Genomic DNA, 26,155 nt, shown 5'->3' on the forward strand with positions numbered 1-26,155 from the left:
GGCATACTATAGCATGCCGTCTTTCATCATTTTTGAGGATTTGAAAAAGAATTGGCACGTCAAAAAAGCACTTTCACCTAGAAACTCCATTCACACTTTTTATAATTCAGCTTACTGTGGAGACACATGCTGGAACATTTTACTTTTAAATGTTTTGTAGTTTCTGAGTTATTTAACTTAAACGCCCAATGCATTCTCAATGGCAATAGCACAAACTTTGGCATGCTACTAGTCCTACATACTTACACCTAGAAGCCCCATTCAAGCCTATTTGGGTTCATCTTACGGTAGACATGTTTGCCTGAAAAGGAATCTTTGAAATTTTTCATAGTTTTAGAAATATAGTGCTTTCAAATTTGAGAACTTTATAATGGGGCTCAATGGCAGCTTATGGCACGTCAAAAAGTCACTTTCACCTAGAAACTCCGTTCACACTTTTTATAATTCAGCTTACTGTGGAGACACATGCTGGAACTTTTCACTTTGAAATGATTTGTAGTTTCTGAGTTATTTAGCTTAAACGCCCAATGCATTCTCAATGGCAATAGCACAAACTTTGGCATGCTACTAGTCCTACATACTTACACCTAGAAACCCCATTCAAACCTATTTAGGTTCATCTTACGGTGGACATGTTTGCCTGAAAAGAAATCTTTGAAATGTTTCATAGTTTTAGAAATATAGTGCTTTCAAATTTGAGAAATTTACACTGGGGCTCAATGGCACATTTTGGCAAGTAATGATTTGAGTGGGGTTTGAACCCAGATCATGTAGTCAGTGTGCTAAGTCACTGAGCCACTTGCTACCTGCCACAACACAGTTTGCCTTTCCCTTTGAGTAACAACATTTATACAAAAATAAAATACAAAAAATAAAATAACAGGAGATTTGTCTATTGTTTCTTGTGCTGTTGTTTATCTCTAGAGGTTTGAATGCTTATGAACCACAATGGAAACAAGTCTCTGGCTCTTATATCATTATCTTTTTTGCTTTTTGTACACAGCAAGCACAGTGGCTCACTGGGTACAGAGCCTGCCTTGGAATCAGGAGGCCACAGGTTCAAGTCCTCGCTCTGACATAGTGCCCCAAAATCATGAAGAAATTGCATACTATAGTATGCTGTCTGAAACCATGAACTATAGCAGGCCTATTTCGTGATTTTCATCTTTTTTCCGAATCCTCCAAAATCACAAAAAACGACATACTATAGTGTGCCGTCCGAAACCATGGACTATAATATGTCGTTTTTCATCATTTTTGAGGATTTGAAAAAAAGACGAAAATCACTCCGAGACGATGGGCTATAGCCCATGGTCTCGTAGTGATTTTCGTCTTTTTTTCAAATCCTCGTTTTTCATAATTTTTGACCATGGGCTATAGCTCATATCGGACGGCATACTATAGCATGCCGTTTTTCATCATTTTTGAGGATTTGAAAAAAAGACGAAAATCACTCCGAGACGATGGGCTATAGCCCATGGTCTCGGAGTGATTTTCGTCTTTTTTCAAATCCTCGTTTTTCCTCATTTTGACCATGGGCTATAGCCCATATCGGACGGCATACTATAGCATGCGGTTTTTCATCATTTTTGAGGATTTGAAAAAAAGACGAAAATCACTCCGAGACGATGGGCTATAGCCCATGGTCTCGGAGTGATTTTCGACTTTTTTCAAATCCTCGTTTTTCATAATTTTGACCATGGGCTATAGCCCATATCGGACGGCATACTATAGCATGCGGTTTTTCATCATTTTTGAGGATTTGAAAAAAAGACGAAAATCACTCCGAGACGATGGGCTATAGCCCATGGTCTCGGAGTGATTTTCGACTTTTTTCAAATCCTCGTTTTTCATCATTTTGACCATGGGCTATAGCCCATATCGGACGGCATACTATAGCATGCCGTTTTTCATCATTTTTGAGGATTTGAAAAAAAGACGAAAATCACTCCGAGACGATGGGATATAGCCCATGGTCTCGGAGTGATTTTCGTCTTTTTTCAAATCCTCGTTTTTCATCACTTTTGACCATGGGCTATAGCCCATATCGGACGGCATACTACAGTATAGCATGCCGTTTTTCATCATTTTTGAGGATTTGAAAAAAAGACGAAAATCACTCCGAGACGATGGGCTATAGCCCATGGTCTCGGTGTGATTTTCGTCTTTTTTTCAAATCCTCGTTTTTCCTCATTTTTGACCATGGGCTATAGCCCATATCGGACGGCATACTATAGCATGCCGTTTTTCATCATTTTTGAGGATTTGAGAAAAAAGACGAAAATCACTCCGAGACGATGGGCTATAGCCCATGGTCTCGGAGTGATTTTCGTCATTTTTTCAAATCCTCGTTTTTCATCATTTTTGACCATGCGCTATAGCCCATATCGGACGGCATACTATAGCATGCCGTTTCTCATCATTTTTGAGGATTTGAAAAAGAATTGGCACGTCAAAAAAGCACTTTCACCTAGAAACTCCATTCACACTTTTTATAATTCAGCTTACTGTGGAGACACATGCTGGAACTTTTTACTTTGAAATGTTTTGTAGTTTCTGAGTTATTTAACTTAAACGCCCAATGCATTCTCAATGGCAATAGCACAAACTTTGGCATGCTACTAGTCCTACATACTTACACCTAGAAGCCCCATTCAAGCCTATTTAGGTTCATCTTACGGTAGACATGTTTGCCTGAAAAGGAATCTTTGAAATTTTTCATAGTTTTAGAAATATAGTGCTTTCAAATTTGAGAACTTTATAATGGGGCTCAATGGCAGCTTATGGCACGTCAAAAAGTCACTTTCACCTAGAAACTCCGTTCACACTTTTTATAATTCAGCTTACTGTGGAGACACATGCTGGAACTTTTTACTTTGAAATGATTTGTAGTTTCTGAGTTATTTAGCTTAAACGCCCAATGCATTCTCAATGGCAATAGCAGAAACTTTGGCATGCTACTAGTCCTACATACTTACACCTAGAAACCCCATTCAAACCTATTTAGGTTCATCTTACGGTGGACATGTTTGCCTGAAAAGGAATCTTTGAAATGTTTCATAGTTTTAGAAATATAGTGCTTTCAAATTTGAGAAATGTACACTTGGGCTCAATGGCAGATTTTGGCAAGTAATGATTTGAGTGGGGTTTGAACCCAGATCATGTAGTCAGTGTGCTAAGTCACTGAGCCACTTGCTACCTGCCACAACACAGTTTGCCTTTCCCTTTGAGTAACAACATTTATACAAAAATAAAATAACAGGAGATTTGTCTATTGTTTCTTGTGCTGTTGTTTATCTCTAGCGGTTTGAATGCAGGCTTATGAACCACAATGGAAACAAGTCTCTGGCTCTTATATCATTATCTTGTTTGCTTTTTGTACACAGCAAGCACAGTGGCTCACTGGGTACAGAGGCCACAGGTTCAAGTCCTCGCTCTGACATAGTGCCCCAAAATCATGAAAAAATTGCATACTATAGTATGCTGTCTGAAACCATGAACTATAGCAGGCCTATTTCGTGATTTTCATTTTTTTCCCGAATCCTCCAAAATCACAGAAAACGACATACTATAGTGTGCCGTCCGAAACCATGGACTATAGTATGTCGTTTTTCATCATTTTTGAGGATTTGAAAAAAAGACGAAAATCACTCCGAGACGATGGGCTATAGCCCATGGTCTCGTAGGGATTTTCGACTTTTTTTCAAATCCTCGTTTTTCATCATTTTTGACCATGGGCTCTAGCCCATATCGGACGGCATACTATAGCATGCCGTTTTTCATCATTTTTGAGGATTTGAAAAAAAGACGAAAATCACTCCGAGACGATGGGCTATAGCCCATGGTCTCGGAGTGATTTTCGTCTTTTTTTTTAATCCTCGTTTTTCCTCATTTTTGACCATGGGCTATAGCCCATATCGGACGGCATACTATAGCATGCCGTTTTTCATCATTTTTGAGGATTTGAAAAAAAGACGAAAATCACTCCGAGACGATGGGCTATAGCCCATGGTCTCGGAGTGATTTTCGTCTTTTTTTCAAATCCTCGTTTTTCATAATTTTTGACCATGGGCTATAGCCCATATCGGACGGCATACTATAGCATGCCGTTTTTCATCATTTTTGAGGATTTGAGAAAAAAGACGAAAATCACTCCGAGACGATGGGCTATAGCCCATGGTCTCGGAGTGATTTTCGTCTTTTTTTCAAATCCTCGTTTTTCAACATTTTTGACCATGGGCTATAGCCCATATCGGACTTTTTACTTTACTTTGAAATGATTTGTAGTTTCTGAGTTATTTAACTTAAACGCCCAATGCATTCTCAATGGCAATAGCACAAACTTTGGCATGCTACTAGTCCTACATACTTACACCTAGAAACCCCATTCAAACCTATTTAGGTTCATCTTACGGTGGACATGTTTGCCTGAAAAGGAATCTTTGAAATGTTTCATAGTTTTAGAAATATAGTGCTTTCAAATTTACACTGGGGCTCAATGGCAGATTTTGGCAAGTAATGATTTGAGTGGGGTTTGAACCCAGATCATGTAGTCAGTGTGCTAAGTCACTGAGCTACTTGCTACCTGCCACAACACAGTTTGCCTTTCCCTTTGAGTAACAACATTTATACAAAAATAAAATACAAAAAATAAAATAACAGGAGATTTGTCTATTGTTTCTTGTGCTGTTGTTTATCTCTAGAGGTTTGAATGCTTATGAACCACAATGGAAACAAGTCTCTGGCTCTTATGTCATTATCTTTTTTGCTTTTTGTACACAGCAAGCACAGTGGCTCACTGGGTACAGAGCCTGCCTTGGAATCAGGAGGCCACAGGTTCAAGTCCTTGCTCTGACATAGTGCCCCAAAATCATGAAAAAATTGCATACTATAGTATGCTGTCTGAAACCATGAACTATAGCAGGCCTATTTCGTGATTTTCATTTTTTTTCCGAATCCTCCAAAATCACAAAAAACAACATACTATAGTGTGCCGTCCGAAACCATGGACTATAGTATGTCGTTTTTCATCATTTTTGAGGATTTGAAAAAAAGACGAAAATCACTCCGAGACGATGGGCTATAGCCCATGGTCTCGGAGTGATTTTCGTCTTTTTTTCAAATCCTCGTTTTTCCTCATTTTTGACCATGGGCTATAGCCCATATCGGACGGCATACTATAGCATGCCGTTTTTCATCATTTTTGAGGTTTTGAGAAAAAAGACGAAAATCACTCCGAGACGATGGGCTATAGCCCATGGTCTCGGAGTGATTTTCGTCATTTTTTCAAATCCTCGTTTTTCATCATTTTTGACCATGGGCTATAGCCCATATCGGACGGCATGCCGTTTTTCATCATTTTTGAGGATTTGAAAAAAAGACGAAAATCACTCCGAGACGATGGGCTATAGCCCATGGTCTCGTAGGGATTTTCGTCTTTTTTTCAAATCCTCGTTTTTCATCATTTTTGACCATGGGCTATAGCCCATATCGGACGGCATACTATAGCATGCAGTTTTTCATCATTTTTGAGGATTTGAAAAAAAGACGAAAATCACTCCGAGACGATGGGCTATAGCCCATGGTCTCGGAGTGATTTTCGTCTTTTTTCAAATCCTCGTTTTTCATCATTTTGACCATGGGCTATAGCCCATATCGGACGGCATACTATAGCATGCCGTTTTTCATCATTTTTGAGGATTTGAAAAAAAGACGAAAATCACTCCGAGACGATGGGCTATAGCCCATGGTCTCGGAGTGATTTTCGTCTTTTTTTCAAATCCTCATTTTTCATCATTTTTGACCATAGGCTATAGCCTATATCGGACGGCATACTATAGCATGCCGTTTTTCATCATTTTTGAGGATTTGAGAAAAAAGACGAAAATCACTCCGAGACGATGGGCTATAGCCCATGGTCTCGGAGTGATTTTCGTCTTTTTTTCAAATCCTCGTTTTTCAACATTTTTGACCATGGGCTATAGCCCATATCGGACTTTTTACTTTACTTTGAAATGATTTGTAGTTTCTGAGTTATTTAACTTAAACGCCCAATGCATTCTCAATGGCAATAGCACAAACTTTGGCATGCTACTAGTCCTACATACTTACACCTAGAAACCCCATTCAAACCTATTTAGGTTCATCTTACGGTGGACATGTTTGCCTGAAAAGGAATCTTTGAAATGTTTCATAGTTTTAGAAATATAGTGCTTTCAAATTTACACTGGGGCTCAATGGCAGATTTTGGCAAGTAATGATTTGAGTGGGGTTTGAACCCAGATCATGTAGTCAGTGTGCTAAGTCACTGAGCTACTTGCTACCTGCCACAACAAAGTTTGCCTTTCCCTTTGAGTAACAACATTTATACAAAAATAAAATACAAAAAATAAAATAACAGGAGATTTGTCTATTGTTTCTTGTGCTGTTGTTTATCTCTAGAGGTTTGAATGCTTATGAACCACAATGGAAACAAGTCTCTGGCTCTTATGTCATTATCTTTTTTGCTTTTTGTACACAGCAAGCACAGTGGCTCACTGGGTACAGAGCCTGCCTTGGAATCAGGAGGCCACAGGTTCAAGTCCTCGCTCTGACATAGTGCCCCAAAATCATGAAAAAATTGCATACTATAGTATGCTGTCTGAAACCATGAACTATAGCAGGCCTATTTCGTGATTTTCATTTTTTTTCCGAATCCTCCAAAATCACAAAAAACAACATACTATAGTGTGCCGTCCGAAACCATGGACTATAGTATGTCGTTTTTCATAATTTTTGAGGATTTGAAAAAAATACGAAAATCACTCCGAGACGATGGGCTATAGCCCATGGTCTCGGAGTGATTTTCGTCTTTTTTTCAAATCCTCGTTTTTCCTCATTTTTGACCATGGGCTATAGCCCATATCGGACGGCATACTATAGCATGCCGTTTTTCATCATTTTTGAGGATTTGAGAAAAAAGACGAAAATCACTCCGAGACGATGGGCTATAGCCCATGGTCTCGGAGTGATTTTCGTCATTTTTTCAAATCCTCGTTTTTCATCATTTTTGACCATGGGCTATAGCCCATATCGGACGGCATGCCGTTTTTCATCATTTTTGAGGATTTGAAAAAAAGACGAAAATCACTCCGAGACGATGCGCTATAGCCCATGGTCTCGTAGGGATTTTCGTCTTTTTTTCAAATCCTCGTTTTTCATCATTTTTGACCATGGGCTATAGCCCATATCGGACGGCATACTATAGCATGCCGTTTTTCATCATTTTTGAGGATTTGAAAAAAAGACGAAAATCACTCCGAGACGATGGGCTATAGCCCATGGTCTCGGAGTGATTTTCGTCTTTTTTTTAAATCCTCGTTTTTCCTCATTTTTGACCATGGGCTATAGCCCATATCGGACGGCATACTATAGCATGCCGTTTTTCATCATTTTTGAGGATTTGAAAAAAAGACGAAAATCACTCCGAGACGATGGGCTATAGCCCATGGTCTCGGAGTGATTTTCGTCTTTTTTTCAAATCCTCGTTTTTCATCATTTTTGACCATGGGCTATAGCCCATATCGGACGGCATACTATAGCATGCCGTTTTTCATCATTTTTGAGGATTTGAAAAAAAAGACGAAAATCACTCCGAGACGATGGGCTATAGCCCATGGTCTCGGAGTGATTTGCGTTTTTTTTTCAAATCCTCGTTTTTCATCATTTTTGACCATGGGCTATAGCCCATATCGGACGGCATACTATAGCATGCCGTTTTTCATCATTTTTGAGGATTTGAAAAAAAGACGAAAATCACTCCGAGACGATGGGCTATAGCCCATGGTCTCGGAGTGATTTTCGTCTTTTTTCAAATCCTCGTTTTTCATCATTTTGACCATGGGCTATAGCCCATATCGGACGGCATACTATAGCATGCCGTTTTTCATCATTTTTGAGGATTTGAAAAAAAGACGAAGATCACTCCGAGACCATGGGCTATAGCCCATCGTCTCGGAGTGATTTTCGTCTTTTTTTCAAATCCTCGTTTTTCATCATTTTTGACCATGGGCTATAGCCCATATCGGACGGCATACTATAGCATGCCGTTTTTCATCATTTTTGAGGATTTAAAAAACTCTGAGTGATTTTCGTCTTTTTTTCAAATCCTCGTTTTTCATCATTTTGACCATGGGCTATAGCCCATATCGGACGGCATACTATAGCATGCCGTTTTTCATCATTTTTGAGGATTTGAAAAAAAGACGAAGATCACTCCGAGACCATGGGCTATAGCCCATCGTCTCGGAGTGATTTTCGTCTTTTTTTCAAATCCTCGTTTTTCATCATTTTGACCATGGGCTATAGCCCATATCGGACGGCATACTATAGCATGCCGTTTTTCAACATTTTTGAGGATTTGAGAAAAAAGACGAAAATCACTCCGAGACGATGGGCTATAGCCCATGGTCTCGGAGTGATTTTCGTCATTTTTTCAAATCCTCGTTTTTCATCATTTTTGACCATGGGCTATAGCCCATATCGGACGGCATACTATAGCATGCCGTCTTTCATCATTTTTGAGGATTTGAAAAAGAATTGGCACGTCAAAAAAGCACTTTCACCTAGAAACTCCATTCACACTTTTTATAATTCAGCTTACTGTGGAGACACATGCTGGAACATTTTACTTTTAAATGTTTTGTAGTTTCTGAGTTATTTAACTTAAACGCCCAATGCATTCTCAATGGCAATAGCACAAACTTTGGCATGCTACTAGTCCTACATACTTACACCTAGAAGCCCCATTCAAGCCTATTTGGGTTCATCTTACGGTAGACATGTTTGCCTGAAAAGGAATCTTTGAAATTTTTCATAGTTTTAGAAATATAGTGCTTTCAAATTTGAGAACTTTATAATGGGGCTCAATGGCAGCTTATGGCACGTCAAAAAGTCACTTTCACCTAGAAACTCCGTTCACACTTTTTATAATTCAGCTTACTGTGGAGACACATGCTGGAACTTTTTACTTTGAAATGATTTGTAGTTTCTGAGTTATTTAGCTTAAACGCCCAATGCATTCTCAATGGCAATAGCACAAACTTTGGCATGCTACTAGTCCTACATACTTACACCTAGAAACCCCATTCAAACCTATTTAGGTTCATCTTACGGTGGACATGTTTGCCTGAAAAGAAATCTTTGAAATGTTTCATAGTTTTAGAAATATAGTGCTTTCAAATTTGAGAAATTTACACTGGGGCTCAATGGCACATTTTGGCAAGTAATGATTTGAGTGGGGTTTGAACCCAGATCATGTAGTCAGTGTGCTAAGTCACTGAGCCACTTGCTACCTGCCACAACACAGTTTGCCTTTCCCTTTGAGTAACAACATTTATACAAAAATAAAATACAAAAAATAAAATAACAGGAGATTTGTCTATTGTTTCTTGTGCTGTTGTTTATCTCTAGAGGTTTGAATGCTTATGAACCACAATGGAAACAAGTCTCTGGCTCTTATATCATTATCTTTTTTGCTTTTTGTACACAGCAAGCACAGTGGCTCACTGGGTACAGAGCCTGCCTTGGAATCAGGAGGCCACAGGTTCAAGTCCTCGCTCTGACATAGTGCCCCAAAATCATGAAGAAATTGCATACTATAGTATGCTGTCTGAAACCATGAACTATAGCAGGCCTATTTCGTGATTTTCATCTATAGCCCATGGTCTCGGAGTGATTTTCGTCTTTTTTTTAAATCCTCGTTTTTCCTCATTTTTGACCATGGGCTATAGCCCATATCGGACGGCATACTATAGCATGCCGTTTTTCATCATTTTTGAGGATTTGAAAAAAAGACGAAAATCACTCCGAGACGATGGGCTATAGCCCATGGTCTCGGAGTGATTTTCGCCTTTTTTTCAAATCCTCGTTTTTCATCATTTTTGACCATGGGCTATAGCCCATATCGGACGGCATACTATAGCATGCCGTTTTTCATCATTTTTGAGGATTTGAAAAAAAAGACGAAAATCACTCCGAGACGATGGGCTATAGCCCATGGTCTCGGAGTGATTTGCGTTTTTTTTTCAAATCCTCGTTTTTCATCATTTTTGACCATGGGCTATAGCCCATATCGGACGGCATACTATAGCATGCCGTTTTTCATCATTTTTGAGGATTTGAAAAAAAGACGAAAATCACTCCGAGACGATGGGCTATAGCCCATGGTCTCGGAGTGATTTTCGTCTTTTTTCAAATCCTCGTTTTTCATCATTTTGACCATGGGCTATAGCCCATATCGGACGGCATACTATAGCATGCCGTTTTTCATCATTTTTGAGGATTTGAAAAAAAGACGAAGATCACTCCGAGACCATGGGCTATAGCCCATCGTCTCGGAGTGATTTTCGTCTTTTTTTCAAATCCTCGTTTTTCATCATTTTTGACCATGGGCTATAGCCCATATCGGACGGCATACTATAGCATGCCGTTTTTCATCATTTTTGAGGATTTAAAAAACTCTGAGTGATTTTCGTCTTTTTTTCAAATCCTCGTTTTTCATCATTTTGACCATGGGCTATAGCCCATATCGGACGGCATACTATAGCATGCCGTTTTTCATCATTTTTGAGGATTTGAAAAACTCGGAGTGATTTTCGTCTTTTTTTCAAATCCTCGTTTTTCATCATTTTGACCATGGGCTATAGCCCATATCGGACGGCATACTATAGCATGCCGTTTTTCATCATTTTTGAGGATTTGAAAAAAAGACGAAAATCACTCTCGGAGTGATTTTCGTCTTTTTTCAAATCCTAATTTTTCATCATTTTTGACCATGGGCTATAGCCCATATCGGACGGCATACTATAGCATGCCATTTTTCATCATTTTTTAGGATTTGAAAAAAATTGGCACGTCAAAAAAGCACTTTCACCTAGAAACTCCATTCACACTTTTTATAATTCAGCTTACTGTGGAGACACATGCTGGAACTTTTTACTTTGAAATGTTTTGTAGTTTCTGAGTTATTTAACTTAAACGCCCAATGCATTCTCAATGGCAATAGCACAAACTTTGGCATGCTACTAGTCCTACATACTTACACCTAGAAGCCCCATTCAAGCCTATTTAGGTTCATCTTACGGTAGACATGTTTGCCTGAAAAGGAATCTTTGAAATTTTTCATAGTTTTAGAAATATAGTGCTTTCAAATTTGAGAACTTTATAATGGGGCTCAATGGCAGCTTATGGCACGTCAAAAAGTCACTTTCACCTAGAAACTCCGTTCACACTTTTTATAATTCAGCTTACTGTGGAGACACATGCTGGAACTTTTTACTTTGAAATGATTTGTAGTTTCTGAGTTATTTAGCTTAAACGCCCAATGCATTCTCAATGGCAATAGCAGAAACTTTGGCATGCTACTAGTCCTACATACTTACACCTAGAAACCCCATTCAAACCTATTTAGGTTCATCTTACGGTGGACATGTTTGCCTGAAAAGGAATCTTTGAAATGTTTCATAGTTTTAGAAATATAGTGCTTTCAAATTTGAGAAATGTACACTTGGGCTCAATGGCAGATTTTGGCAAGTAATGATTTGAGTGGGGTTTGAACCCAGATCATGTAGTCAGTGTGCTAAGTCACTGAGCCACTTGCTACCTGCCACAACACAGTTTGCCTTTCCCTTTGAGTAACAACATTTATACAAAAATAAAATAACAGGAGATTTGTCTATTGTTTCTTGTGCTGTTGTTTATCTCTAGCGGTTTGAATGCAGGCTTATGAACCACAATGGAAACAAGTCTCTGGCTCTTATATCATTATCTTGTTTGCTTTTTATACACAGCAAGCACAGTGGCTCACTGGGTACAGAGCCTGCCTTGGAATCAGGAGGCCACAGGTTCAAGTCCTCGCTCTGACATAGTGCCCCAAAATCATGAAAAAATTGCATACTATAGTATGCTGTCTGAAACCATGAACTATAGCAGGCCTATTTCGTGATTTTCATTTTTTTTCCGAATCCTCCAAAATCACAGAAAACGACATACTATAGTGTGCCGTCCGAAACCATGGACTATAGTATGTCGTTTTTCATCATTTTTGAGGATTTGAAAAAAAGACGAAAATCACTCCGAGACGATGGGCTATAGCCCATGGTCTCGTAGGGATTTTCGACTTTTTTTCAAATCCTCGTTTTTCATCATTTTTGACCATGGGCTCTAGCCCATATCGGACGGCATACTATAGCATGCCGTTTTTCATCATTTTTGAGGATTTGAAAAAAAGACGAAAATCACTCCGAGACGATGGGCTATAGCCCATGGTCTCGGAGTGATTTTCGTCTTTTTTTCAAATCCTCGTTTTTCATCATTTTGACCATGGGCTATAGCCCATATCGGACGGCATACTATAGCATGCCGTTTTTCATCATTTTTGAGGATTTGAAAAAAAGACGAAAATCACTCCGAGACCATGGGCTATAGCCCATCGTCTCGGAGTGATTTTCGTCTTTTTTTCAAATCCTCGTTTTTCATCACTTTTGACCATGGGCTATAGCCCATATCGGACGGCATACTACAGTATAGCATGCCGTTTTTCATAATTTTTGAGGATTTGAAAAAAAGACGAAAATCACTCCGAGACGATGGGCTATAGCCCATGGTCTCGTAGTGATTTTCGTCTTTTTTTTTAATCCTCGTTTTTCCTCATTTTTGACCATGGGCTATAGCCCATATCGGACGGCATACTATAGCATGCCGTTTTTCATCATTTTTGAGGATTTGAAAAAAAGACGAAAATCACTCCGAGACGATGGGCTATAGCCCATGGTCTCGGAGTGATTTTCGTCTTTTTTTCAAATCCTCGTTTTTCATAATTTTTGACCATGGGCTATAGCCCATATCGGACGGCATACTATAGCATGCAGTTTTTCATCATTTTTGAGGATTTGAAAAAAAGACGAAAATCACTCCGAGACGATGGGCTATAGCCCATGGTCTCGGAGTGATTTTCGTCTTTTTTCAAATCCTCGTTTTTCATCATTTTGACCATGGGCTATAGCCCATATCGGACGGCATACTATAGCATGCCGTTTTTCATCATTTTTGAGGATTTGAAAAAAAGACGAAAATCACTCCGAGACGATGGGCTATAGCCCATGGTCTCGGAGTGATTTTCGTCTTTTTTTCAAATCCTCATTTTTCATCATTTTTGACCATGGGCTATAGCCTATATCGGACGGCATACTATAGCATGCCGTTTTTCATCATTTTTGAGGATTTGAGAAAAAAGACGAAAATCACTCCGAGACGATGGGCTATAGCCCATGGTCTCGGAGTGATTTTCGTCTTTTTTTCAAATCCTTGTTTTTCAACATTTTTGACCATGGGCTATAGCCCATATCGGACTTTTTACTTTACTTTGAAATGATTTGTAGTTTCTGAGTTATTTAACTTAAACGCCCAATGCATTCTCAATGGCAATAGCACAAACTTTGGCATGCTACTAGTCCTACATACTTACACCTAGAAACCCCATTCAAACCTATTTAGGTTCATCTTACGGTGGACATGTTTGCCTGAAAAGGAATCTTTGAAATGTTTCATAGTTTTAGAAATATAGTGCTTTCAAATTTACACTGGGGCTCAATGGCAGATTTTGGCAAGTAATGATTTGAGTGGGGTTTGAACCCAGATCATGTAGTCAGTGTGCTAAGTCACTGAGCTACTTGCTACCTGCCACAACACAGTTTGCCTTTCCCTTTGAGTAACAACATTTATACAAAAATAAAATACAAAAAATAAAATAACAGGAGATTTGTCTATTGTTTCTTGTGCTGTTGTTTATCTCTAGAGGTTTGAATGCTTATGAACCACAATGGAAACAAGTCTCTGGCTCTTATGTCATTATCTTTTTTGCTTTTTGTACACAGCAAGCACAGTGGCTCACTGGGTACAGAGCCTGCCTTGGAATCAGGAGGCCACAGGTTCAAGTCCTCGCTCTGACATAGTGCCCCAAAATCATGAAAAAATTGCATACTATAGTATGCTGTCTGAAACCATGAACTATAGCAGGCCTATTTCGTGATTTTCATTTTTTTTCCGAATCCTCCAAAATCACAAAAAACAACATACTATAGTGTGCCGTCCGAAACCATGGACTATAGTATGTCGTTTTTCATAATTTTTGAGGATTTGAAAAAAAGACGAAAATCACTCCGAGACGATGGGCTATAGCCCATGGTCTCGGAGTGATTTTCGTCTTTTTTTCAAATCCTCGTTTTTCCTCATTTTTGACCATGGGCTATAGCCCATATCGGACGGCATACTATAGCATGCCGTTTTTCATCATTTTTGAGGATTTGAGAAAAAAGACGAAAATCACTCCGAGACGATGGGCTATAGCCCATGGTCTCGGAGTGATTTTCGTCATTTTTTCAAATCCTCGTTTTTCATCATTTTTGACCATGGGCTATAGCCCATATCGGACGGCATGCCGTTTTTCATCATTTTTGAGGATTTGAAAAAAAGACGAAAATCACTCCGAGACGATGGGCTATAGCCCATGGTCTCGGAGTGATTTTCGTCTTTTTTTCAAATCCTCGTTTTTCATCATTTTTGACCATGGGCTATAGCCCATATCGGACGGCATACTATAGCATGCCGTTTTTCATCATTTTTGAGGATTTGAAAAAAAAGACGAAAATCACTCCGAGACGATGGGCTATAGCCCATGGTCTCGGAGTGATTTGCGTTTTTTTTTCAAATCCTCGTTTTTCATCATTTTTGACCATGGGCTATAGCCCATATCGGACGGCATACTATAGCATGCCGTTTTTCATCATTTTTGAGGATTTGAAAAAAAGACGAAAATCACTCCGAGACGATGGGCTATAGCCCATGGTCTCGGAGTGATTTTCGTCTTTTTTCAAATCCTCGTTTTTCATCATTTTGACCATGGGCTATAGCCCATATCGGACGGCATACTATAGCATGCCGTTTTTCATCATTTTTGAGGATTTGAAAAAAAGACGAAGATCACTCCGAGACCATGGGCTATAGCCCATCGTCTCGGAGTGATTTTCGTCTTTTTTTCAAATCCTCGTTTTTCATCATTTTTGACCATGGGCTATAGCCCATATCGGACGGCATACTATAGCATGCCGTTTTTCATCATTTTTGAGGATTTAAAAAACTCTGAGTGATTTTCGTCTTTTTTTCAAATCCTCGTTTTTCATCATTTTGACCATGGGCTATAGCCCATATCGGACGGCATACTATAGCATGCCGTTTTTCATCATTTTTGAGGATTTGAAAAACTCGGAGTGATTTTCGTCTTTTTTTCAAATCCTCGTTTTTCATCATTTTGACCATGGGCTATAGCCCATATCGGACGGCATACTATAGCATGCCGTTTTTCATCATTTTTGAGGATTTGAAAAAAAGACGAAAATCACTCTCGGAGTGATTTTCGTCTTTTTTCAAATCCTAATTTTTCATCATTTTTGACCATGGGCTATAGCCCATATCGGACGGCATACTATAGCATGCCATTTTTCATCATTTTTTAGGATTTGAAAAAAATTGGCACGTCAAAAAAGCACTTTCACCTAGAAACTCCATTCACACTTTTTATAATTCAGCTTACTGTGGAGACACATGCTGGAACTTTTTACTTTGAAATGTTTTGTAGTTTCTGAGTTATTTAACTTAAACGCCCAATGCATTCTCAATGGCAATAGCACAAACTTTGGCATGCTACTAGTCCTACATACTTACACCTAGAAGCCCCATTCAAGCCTATTTAGGTTCATCTTACGGTAGACATGTTTGCCTGAAAAGGAATCTTTGACATTTTTCATAGTTTTAGAAATATAGTGCTTTCAAATTTGAGAACTTTATAATGGGGCTCAATGGCAGCTTATGGCACGTCAAAAAGTCACTTTCACCTAGAAACTCCGTTCACACTTTTTATAATTCAGCTTACTGTGGAGACACATGCTGGAACTTTTTACTTTGAAATGATTTGCAGTTTCTGAGTTATTTAACTTAAACGCCCAATGCATTCTCAATGGCAATAGCACAAACTTTGGCATGCTACTAGTCCTACATACTTACACCTAGAAACCCCATTCAAACCTATTTAGGTTCATCTTACGGTGGACATGTTTGCCTGAAAAGGAATCTTTGAAATGTTTCATAGTTTTAGAAATATAGTGCTTTCAAATTTGAGAGATTTACACTGGGGCTCAATGGCAGATTTTGGCAAGTAATGATTTGAGTGGGGTTTGAACCCAGATCATGTAGTCAGTGTGCTAAGTCACTGATTCACTTGCTACCTGCCACAACACAGTTTGCCTTTCCCTTTGAGTAACAACATTTATACAAAAATAAAATACAAAAAATAAAATAACAGGAGATTTGTCTATTGTTTCTTGTGCTGTTGTTTATCTCTAGAGGTTTGAATGCTTATGAACCACAATGGAAACAAGTCTCTGGCTCTTATATCATTATCTTTTTTGCTTTTTGTACACAGCAAGCACAGTGGCTCACTGGGTACAGAGCCTGCCTTGGAATCAGGAGGCCACAGGTTCAAGTCCTCGCTCTGACATAGTGCCCCAAAATCATGAAAAAATTGCATACTATAGTATTCTGTCTGAAACCATAGCAGGCCTATTTCGTGATTTTCATTTTTTTTCCAAATCCTCCAAAATCACAAAAACAACATACTATAGTGTGCCGTCCGAAACCATGGACTATAGTATGTCGTTTTTCATAATTTTTGAGGATTTGAAAAAAATACGAAAATCACTCCGAGACGATGGGCTATAGCCCATGGTCTCGGAGTGATTTTCGTCTTTTTTTCAAATCCTCGTTTTTCCTCATTTTTGACCATGGGCTATAGCCCATATCGGACGGCATACTATAGCATGCCGTTTTTCATCATTTTTGAGGATTTGAGAAAAAAGACGAAAATCACTCCGAGACGATGGGCTATAGCCCATGGTCTCGGAGTGATTTTCGTCTTTTTTTTCAAATCCTCGTTTTTCATCATTTTTGACCATGGGCTATAGCCCATATCAAACAATACTAATTGAAAAATATTCAATATTATCATAATATTCCCAGGATTGTTAGGGTGGCGAGTGACGTGCGTTATGTTGCATTAAATCCACGTGTTTTAACCGTTTTTATCCCCGTTCGGTTTAATATTGACAAGACAAAGGAAAAACAGCGCCCCCTTGAGAAAAGTCAGTATTTGACTTTTGAAAAGTCAAACGGTGACTTTTCCCGGGGTCTGTCAAAAAGTCGAGATTTGACTTTTACTTGTGATACTGGGCTTGTTTCAGAAGACATACTATAGTATGTCGTTTTTCATGATTTTGGAGGTTTTTAAAAAATGATGAAAATCATGAAAAATCGACATATTATAGTTCATGGTTTCAGAAGACTATAATATGTCGTTTGTCATGATTTTGAAGGATTTAAAAAAATTATGAAAATCATGAAAAAATTATGACTTTCTCAAATCCTCAAAAACGATGAAAAACTATAGTATGCCGCCTGATATGGGCTATAGTCCAGGGTCTCGGAGGGCATGCTATAGTATGTCGTTTATCACAATTTCGGAGGATTTGAAAAAAAAAGGTGAAAATCACGGAAAAGCGAAAGGCTATAGTCCATGGTCTTGGAGGGCATGCTTGTTGTTTACCTGTTTTTGACGATTTCATGTCGTTAATGTAATAAATAAATACATAAATGAAAATGGATGGATTACATTAATGATATGAACGAATGAATGAATACTAAATGAAAAAAGTTGCAATCACAAAGATTTGGAACTCCTCTGCAGTAATATGTAACACTGAGTTTGTCATGATTATATATACTATAGGGGTCCGAGAACCATGTGATCAGAACCATCACTGGCTCCCGGTTAAATACAGAATAGAGTTCAAAATCCTTCTCCTCACCGATAAAGCTCTCAATGGTCAGGCACCACAATATCTCAAAGAACTCATCGACCCCTACAATCGTGGTCCTAATTTAAACCGGTCCTAATATAAAACCGTGTGAAAGAGCCTGGACTCTGATTATTGATGATGAATACATACACATACTTACACCTAGAAACCAAATTCAAGCCTATTTAGGTTAATCTTACGGTGGATGCATGCATGCATCCACCGTAAATGAAGGCCCGGCCCTCAAGACACTGCCCCAGCTGCCACCCTTAGATCTCCATACTGTATATGGAGTTGACCTGTTCTGACATTCCATATAGTGCCAAAGCGCCAGCGCTCGCCCAGCAGTCTTCTGTCACCCAGGTGGATGCATGCACGCGACCTTGCCACGTTTCACCCTCAGGGCGTCTTACTGGTATAATTGTGGATTTTTGGACCATTCCATTACTGTATGTCATTTATAATTTTAGGGCATTATGACCGTTTCAGAAATCAACACAGTATAACAAATGTAAACAGATGCACATGTAACTTTCTTTCAGTATTTATTACACAATATAGTACAGTCCTGATCAATAACAATTTCAAAAGCTGATTTGTGAATAAATAAATCTGTTACATGGATACAGTGTGGACAAAATAGTTAGAGATGGAAGTGGCATTAAGTGGCATTAGCTAATGGAAAGCACAAAACTAAAAATGACAGTTTACATATTTTCACATTTAGTAAGCAGTCTAGAAGTAAACAAGGCATTTTCATGAGCATCAACAATGTTACATGACGGAAACAAAGCAAAGAGCATAGCATGAGTGAGAAGGCTTCAATCCGATTACATCACAATTTACTACTGTAGAACATAAACAGTTAGGGCACTGGTGCTTTACCAAACGATACTGTGAAACTAACGTTGGTATAAAAACTAAATTAGGCCAATTCTTAAAAGTGTGACATACTTGTTATAGTATTGAATTCTAAGGGTTTATTTACCTACAATTGACTGTACAACGCCAAAGAGCAGAAATTCTACCAGGGGAAAAAAAGATTCACTAGGTTGTGGAAGTTGGTATAATTGGTATATTATTGGATGGTAAGTAACTAAAGTTCTGCTAAAAATGTGGATGAAATGTAATACTAGAACTTTGAATTGCACAAACGTTTGTGCCATTTGCCTTTGTAGGGCAATGTATGTACCATTGGTCACACTATTGTTGCACCTGATTTATACTTTGTGTAAACACAATGTGCAATAAATCAGGCTTTAGACTGCTTACTAATGGGCAAAGTACAAGTGAAGTCAAACTGCAAGGAATAAACTACAAATAAGTTCAGAAATGAGATCAACAGACGACAGCGCCAGCACTTCATCTACTGATCATCAGTCCTGTCTCACAGCCCCCCACTCGTCATCAGTCACACAGTGGCCAAACAGACATCGAAAATGAGTTAAACCATAAATTGTCAGTTGACACGTGGGCCATAAGAATTAAACAGTCATACTGGGAGTGTAAGGTAACTCAGAGGAGGTGGTTGTGCAAAACACTGTATTCACAAATATATATATTTAAAAAGGAACAAAATGGCCATGTGTGTAAAGCCTGACTCTGCATTACACTACGTTACAGTTGTTAAATGCCCTCAGGTAAGTCTAGGCTATATAATCCACACTGCCCAAACAGTTAAAGCTTAAAACAGAATAAAAGAAAGTACAACAGTATGATATGCCGTAATAACAATAAGCAGGGGTTTACACAAAACAAGGCAAAACATAAAAAAGTATTGAATCAATGTCCCCTGCGTAGAAATCAGCCTTGTAGGAAATGCCCTTATATTCACTACAAGGCAAGAAGACACTTGACATGGATTAAGGGCCATTCACACTGAGCACCATTAACCATATGAGTCCCCATAGTATGTTACAGGTGTGAACTCTGCCTTTCACACACATATATATATATATATATATATATATATATATATATATATATATATATAGTTATATTATTTAGTTATAGTGCTCAGTGTGAATGGCCCTAAACGGTGGTGGTGACCACTGTTCAATCATATTTAGTTCGGTATCCAGGAGATGGGATAGTTTCCTCAGCCAAGGTGTGGCGTTAGAATATCATATCATTTAGAGCATAATTTAATTTATGTGAAAGTGACATGTCTGCTAGCATAAATTAGGTTTAACCAGATGAAATTAGGCTTAATCCAAATATACATCTTTCATATTTAGTTCAATCAAGCATTACCATGACAGCCTTATATTAGAAAAGTAAAGACAAGAAAGAGACATATGAATCAAAAGAGAAAAATGCATGCTTATCCATTGGCTGTAGAATTGGTGACCGCTCAGCACGGTCAGCCATTTTTTCTATATTAACAGGAGGTGGTTATATGTTATACTGGCTAATGAGAGAGGTAGTGCCTGTAACAGAACTAGAATTTTTAAGGACTGGCCACCATCTAGACTACCTCCCTCCAAAGAAAATTTGATTCCCTCCCAAAACAAACACTGAGTTAGTCTATTCTAATACTCTAGTATAAGGGCTGGGTGTTTTGTTCTTCTGAGAATGACGTTTCTTATAATTACACACATAACCGGACTCATATCAAAGGCTTTTTCCTCCCATTGTCATTAATTCTGGTCGGCAGAGTGTTGGCGACGCAAGAGAACGAGCACGCTGAGATATAATACATAAAAACATAAAACTGTCATCACATAGTGACAAGATGAGCGACGTTGTATCCATTTTATATGCCGGTTTAAAAGGATATCATATGTCCCAAAATGGCTGAAAGGCCAGTGTAGCAGTCTGCACATGTATAGTATAGCTCTATATTGTCCTACAGGAACATTGTGTCGGATAAAGCCAAGAGAACAGAGGGGCAGGTTCACAGCTCCCCATGAAATAGAGGTTGAAGCAACGTTTGAAGGATTGATGCATGTGATGACAAGGGAAGGGATGACAAGGTGCTTTGCCCCGCCCCTATCACACGCACACCGCGGAAAAAGGTTACTGGGCATCTCTCAGACCGAATGTTGGGCGAGCTCATGGTCACTGGAGGAGCTGGTCTGCCTCTCCACCCCTCGCTGGGCCTTACAGGCGGCTATCTTAACTTGATAGCCACCCTTCTTCTCAAAGTATTCCACCAGGTCCGGCTCGGTCAGCAGCGAGGCCAGCACCTGCTCGAAGGTTATCGACCAGTCGCCGTCCATCACGCTTCCCCGCCTCTGCTCGCCACAGCCAATCAGCACCGTGTCGTCGGTGAGGTCTTCGCACTGCAGCGAGCCGGCGCTCACCATGGAGTAGGAGGAGACGGACGTGTCGTCCTCCTTGGCCTCCTCGTCCGATGTCTGCTGGGGCGAGGTCTCCAGCTGAGCTTCTGCCAGGGCCTTACAGACCTGAGACTGTCCCGACGCTCCTTCCCCGGTACAGCCCTCTTTTTCAGGCTCGGCGTCAGGCAGGAGCGGGGCCGGAGCCGGGGCTTGGGTGGGAGTGTTGGTGTCGGTTTTCTTGGAACCGTTGTTGGTAAACTTCTTGCCGACCTCTCCGATGCGGAGTAGCAGGCTGGCTACGGTGGCAATGGCATGGTACAACTCCTGCTCCAGGGGGTCTTGACTGAACATGTTGTACAGAGTTTTGCACAACTCGATGAACTGCTCCTGGAAAAAGAGACCAATTAAATAGTTTATTTTATTGTATTTATTAATTGGACAAAAAAAAAGTGCAAATCCACTCCCCTGAATCTTTGTTTTCTGTATTCATACAGACAGTAAAGGTGGTTGCACACTGGATTTTTTTGGGTGTTTTTCGGAAAACCGAAACGCCACTAAAGATCCGAAAAACGCGCTCTGTGTGCAGGGACATTAAGGCCTCATTTAGGTTAGGTCGTACGACTGTGTTGCTCGCCCCCAAAAAATATAATTTCATAGCCGTTTAAATTAGGCTCAACTGTAGATTTCCCGATTTTGGGCAAGAGGGTTGTTTAAGTGGTTAAGAAAGACTAAAACCCCAGTCACACATCTGCGTCAGATGCATCAGCAACCACGTTCATTCCATTATATATATATACAAACAATTGGGGAACATCCCATCCTGTGTTGTAGGCGCTGAAGCGTGTGTGTGACCGGGGGCCAACCAATAGGTCAGAAGCACTGTGCGAGTGTACGTTGACTCGACAATAACAAATATCCAAAATCCCAGACAATATCTAATCTCAAATCACGATAGAGATAATTTATTGATATATCACCCTGCTGACTTGTACATACGTTTAACGAATGTGGAGGAAATATAGTAGAACATGCAAGTGGTTTGTGAGTTTGTTCCACCATTCGCAGCCACATACAGTTAAAAGTCTGCCTGTAGAACTTTACACAGTAAAAAGCCTCAGTGTTCATTTATCCTTTTGAAAACTCAGTATTGAATGAATACTTAAAGGACAACTTTAGTTTTTTTCAACCAAGGTTCATGTTTTAGGTTGTTATTAGAGAAAGTATAAGAAAGTATAATTTTTCTTCATTTGCTGCTTTCTTTCGTTTTAGGGATTTTAGCGGCTTTTGACAGGGGGAGGGGGCATTCGAGCATGGGGCTAAATATGTATTTCTTTACAAAATATTATGGCGATTTATTTTTGTATTATTTACTATAGTCCTAATATATCCCAGGAAATTACATCTGGCCACAGAAGATCACAGGATCTACTGAATGTGAAGGTAGCCTACAGGGGGGAAGCCACAAGTGTGTTATAGGCTCAATATGCAGTTTGACACATTCAGTAGATCTCGTGATCTTTTGTGGCCAGATGTAATTTCTTGGGGTTTAGTAGGACTAGAGTAAATAATAAAAAAATAAATCGCTCTAAAATTTTGTAAAAAAATACATATTTAGCCCCATGCTCGAATGCCCCCGCCCCCCTGTCAAAAACCGCTAAAATCCCTAAAACGAAAGAAAGCAGCAAATGAAGAAAAATTAACACTCATCTTTTACTTTCTCTAATAACAACCTAAAACATGAACCTTGGTTGAAAAAAACTAAAGTTGTCCTTTAATGTTTTATGGTTTATTATACAACACGTAGTTTCGAGGAAGCAATCTCTGATTGGTAACTTGAAATAGCCATCTAGCCGTGCTTAAACGAGTATTATGGAACACCTAATCAAAACATAAAAATCAGCCGTGCCGAGTCTTGCAGAGCTGGCTGTCGGCTGAGTGGCTAGGCTAGCAGTTTGCATGGGATATTTGCCGTCATAGTGGCTAAATCTAGCATTAAAAAAAACATGAATTTCTGTCGAATATCTTAGTTACAATGAAAATAATAAATAATAAATAATAATAATGAATTGCATTTTTATAGCGCTTTTCCAAGTGCTCAACGCGCTTTACAATGGTTCATTCATTCATACATTGGGAGGTGAAGCGGCGAACAGTCGACGCCAGCGTCCTCACTTCGCACATTCACACACCAATGGTGACAAGCTCACACCGACCGACTCATTGGAGGCAGTGTGGGGTTCAGTGTCTTGCCCAAGGACACTTCGACATGTAGACAGGAGGAGCCGGGATTCGAACCTCCGACCCACAGATCATTGGACGACCTGCTCTACCTCCTGAGCCACAGCCGCCCCCGATGTACCTAGATTATTGGCAATTCAGCGCTGCTTACGGAACTCAGCTAAAGCCTCGTTCACAACGCTGTCGTGCCAATAATCACGGTAACGCTCACCCTCTCATGTAATATTGAATAATTGTATCCTGATTATGAGTCTATCGTGATTCGTGACACCGCAAATAGTGATCCTAGGCCAGTATGTCCCACTACAGTACACCATGTCAGAACGGTGAACCAATATTATCCAGCGCAAGCTCCATGCGCAACCCACCCCTCTAGACCAGAAAGCACGCTACCAACTGCCTAGTGCCTACTGTACAAAACACTATTGTTATTTGAATCACTTTCAAAGATAGCTGATCTACAAGCTCACAACACATTACTTGCAACACATTCCAGTTCTGCTATTAAAACACCCTTGTGTGAGGGTGAGGGGCGCTCTTATCATCATACATCACATACCGTGCTCAGCCAATCAAATCATCACAGATGTCATTCCGGGCCAATCACTTCTGCCCTCACTTTTATCCTCAATATGTACTTTGCTCAGCCAATCAAATCATCACTATGGGGTGAAAGACTAAAACCCAATCATCAGCCATGACGATTGGCATATATATATATATATATATATATATATATATATATATACACCCGTTTGATAGTGGTTGGTTGTCCTTTGTACCTGGTTCATCCTGGGAATGTCTTTGATGCTTTCCTTCCTGGGTTCGTTCTCCTTGGCCCACATCCTCAGATAGTACTTGTAGTCTTTCACCTTTTCTTCTGAAAACCACACATGCATAGTAGGGTTGTTGTAAGCAGTGGTACTTGAGTAAAAGTACAAAAGTATTGGCATCACAAAGTATTGGCATCACAATGTACTTAAGTACCACATGTAGAAAGTACTCACTAGTCACTATGCAGAATGTCCCATTTCATGTTTTCAAATGTATGAAAATAGATCTACAAGCATTGTAGATCTGCGATCACGCATTGTGAGCTTGTAGATCGGTTATTTTCAAATGCCCAAAATGTGTATAAGTAACTAGTAACTAAAGTTGTCAAATAAATGTAGTGGAGTAAAAGTACAATATTTCTCTCTGAAATGTAGTGGACTAGAAGTAAAAGTGCTGGAAATTGTACATACTCAAGTAAAGTACAAATACCTCACAATTTAGTACTGTAAAAGTACTTTCCACCACTGGTTGTAACTTGTAAGAAGCTGGTTTTGAGCTTCTCTGCATGGCAACCATACACTGGACACTCAGGCGCAATGTTAAATTCATCCACCAGAGTGCGCAATTTGCCAATAGATCCTTTGCTATAGCTTCTGCTGAAATGTATTTGCAGTGGCCACCATATTGTGGTGCCACAGATAGAAAACCCATTATTATTTTCCCATAGAGATTTCCGAAAACATTAATATGATTCACCAGGAGCCTTGGTTCCAAACTTAAAATAATTTATAATAATGATATTACTGTATACTATTGTCGCTGTCGAGAGGAAACCACCCAACTCCATTTTTGAGGGTTCTGTTTTTTCCCCCATAAATTAATGCTATTGAACACCCTTGATGTCTGTGTGTTGGTTACAAAAATATTGAACCAATGAAAAGTATTAAAAAGAGCTTCAGACAGGTATTCTGATGGGTTTAGACTATACAATATGTAAGCATGCTGAGAAACATGGTTTTACCCTTCTTGTCTTCGCCATCTCCATTGTCATCACCAGCATCTTTGTCCTCCTCTCCTGCAGATGAAAGAGATCAGCATCACCATGAAAACCATCACAGAAGATTATTGTACAAGGTGAGAAAAAGATTCACATCTCCCAAGTCAGAGAGGAATACTAACTACATTATGAAGTATGACCCGTGTATTAAATAGAATTGTGGCATATGAAATAACAGCTTTAGTGTATGAAGTATGACTAATACGGGGGTTTATAAACAAGTGAATGGAGGAGAAATTGTAGTGCATGTACGTTTAACCATTGTATAGCGGCTGGATTTAATCATCCATTCCCTTAAGAGTGTCTGTCGCTGCTACTTCATGGAGTACTTCAAAAGTCCGCAGGATAAATATGAAAGCCTCAGAGTTTCTGAGACGTGACATGAAACAGAGACGGGGAAGGTCCAGATCACACAGCAGAAAATACAGTTGGGTGCCACCGATATTGTCCCTTATCATTTGACCCATTTAGGCCTGACCTCAAAATTTTAAAAAATCCTTCTAAATCCTCGTTTTCTGAAATAAATATTTTCACGATTTTTCAAAAATAGCAGACCTACAAGCTCGTAGCGCGCCACTCGGTGGCGCGCTATGAGCTTGTAGATCTGCTATTTTTCAATAGCTAAATTATAACAATGTTTAAAACACCAAAAGGGGTTCCCGCCCAAAATGGGTTAACTGTCCTTTTGCGCAGATCACGCAAACCTCAGCAAAAAGAAAAGGACAATATCGATGGCCTCCAACTGTAAGGTATGAAACAAGAGGTGTGTTCACTGCACTGCAACCAGTGTCGTACCACAATGCATCAGAGAGGAAATGAGAGGGTGACTTCAAAGAATAATTTGATCAAGCTCTTTCAGT

At 39.4% G+C, this 26,155-nt stretch overlaps 1 protein-coding gene across 2 annotated transcripts in view; it reads right to left on the reverse strand.

Annotated features, from left to right (window-relative positions):
* Positions 1 to 18,457: 18,457 nt before the first annotated feature.
* Positions 18,458 to 26,155, reverse strand: part of tbc1d9b (TBC1 domain family member 9b) — a 37,282-nt gene continuing 29,584 nt past the window's right edge. For both annotated transcript variants that reach the window (XM_079502799.1, XM_079502798.1), the window contains 3 exons: positions 25,260 to 25,313; positions 24,247 to 24,344; positions 18,458 to 21,613 (listed from right to left, as the gene is read on the reverse strand). In XM_079502799.1, the coding sequence (XP_079358925.1) occupies positions 20,978 to 21,613; positions 24,247 to 24,344; positions 25,260 to 25,313 (788 nt within the window). In that variant the 3' untranslated portion in view covers positions 18,458 to 20,977. The remainder of the gene's footprint in view (positions 21,614 to 24,246; positions 24,345 to 25,259; positions 25,314 to 26,155) is intronic.

This window comes from Electrona antarctica (assembly GCF_951216825.1).
Source record: "Electrona antarctica genome assembly, chromosome: 1".
NCBI lineage: Eukaryota > Metazoa > Chordata > Actinopteri > Myctophiformes > Myctophidae > Electrona > Electrona antarctica.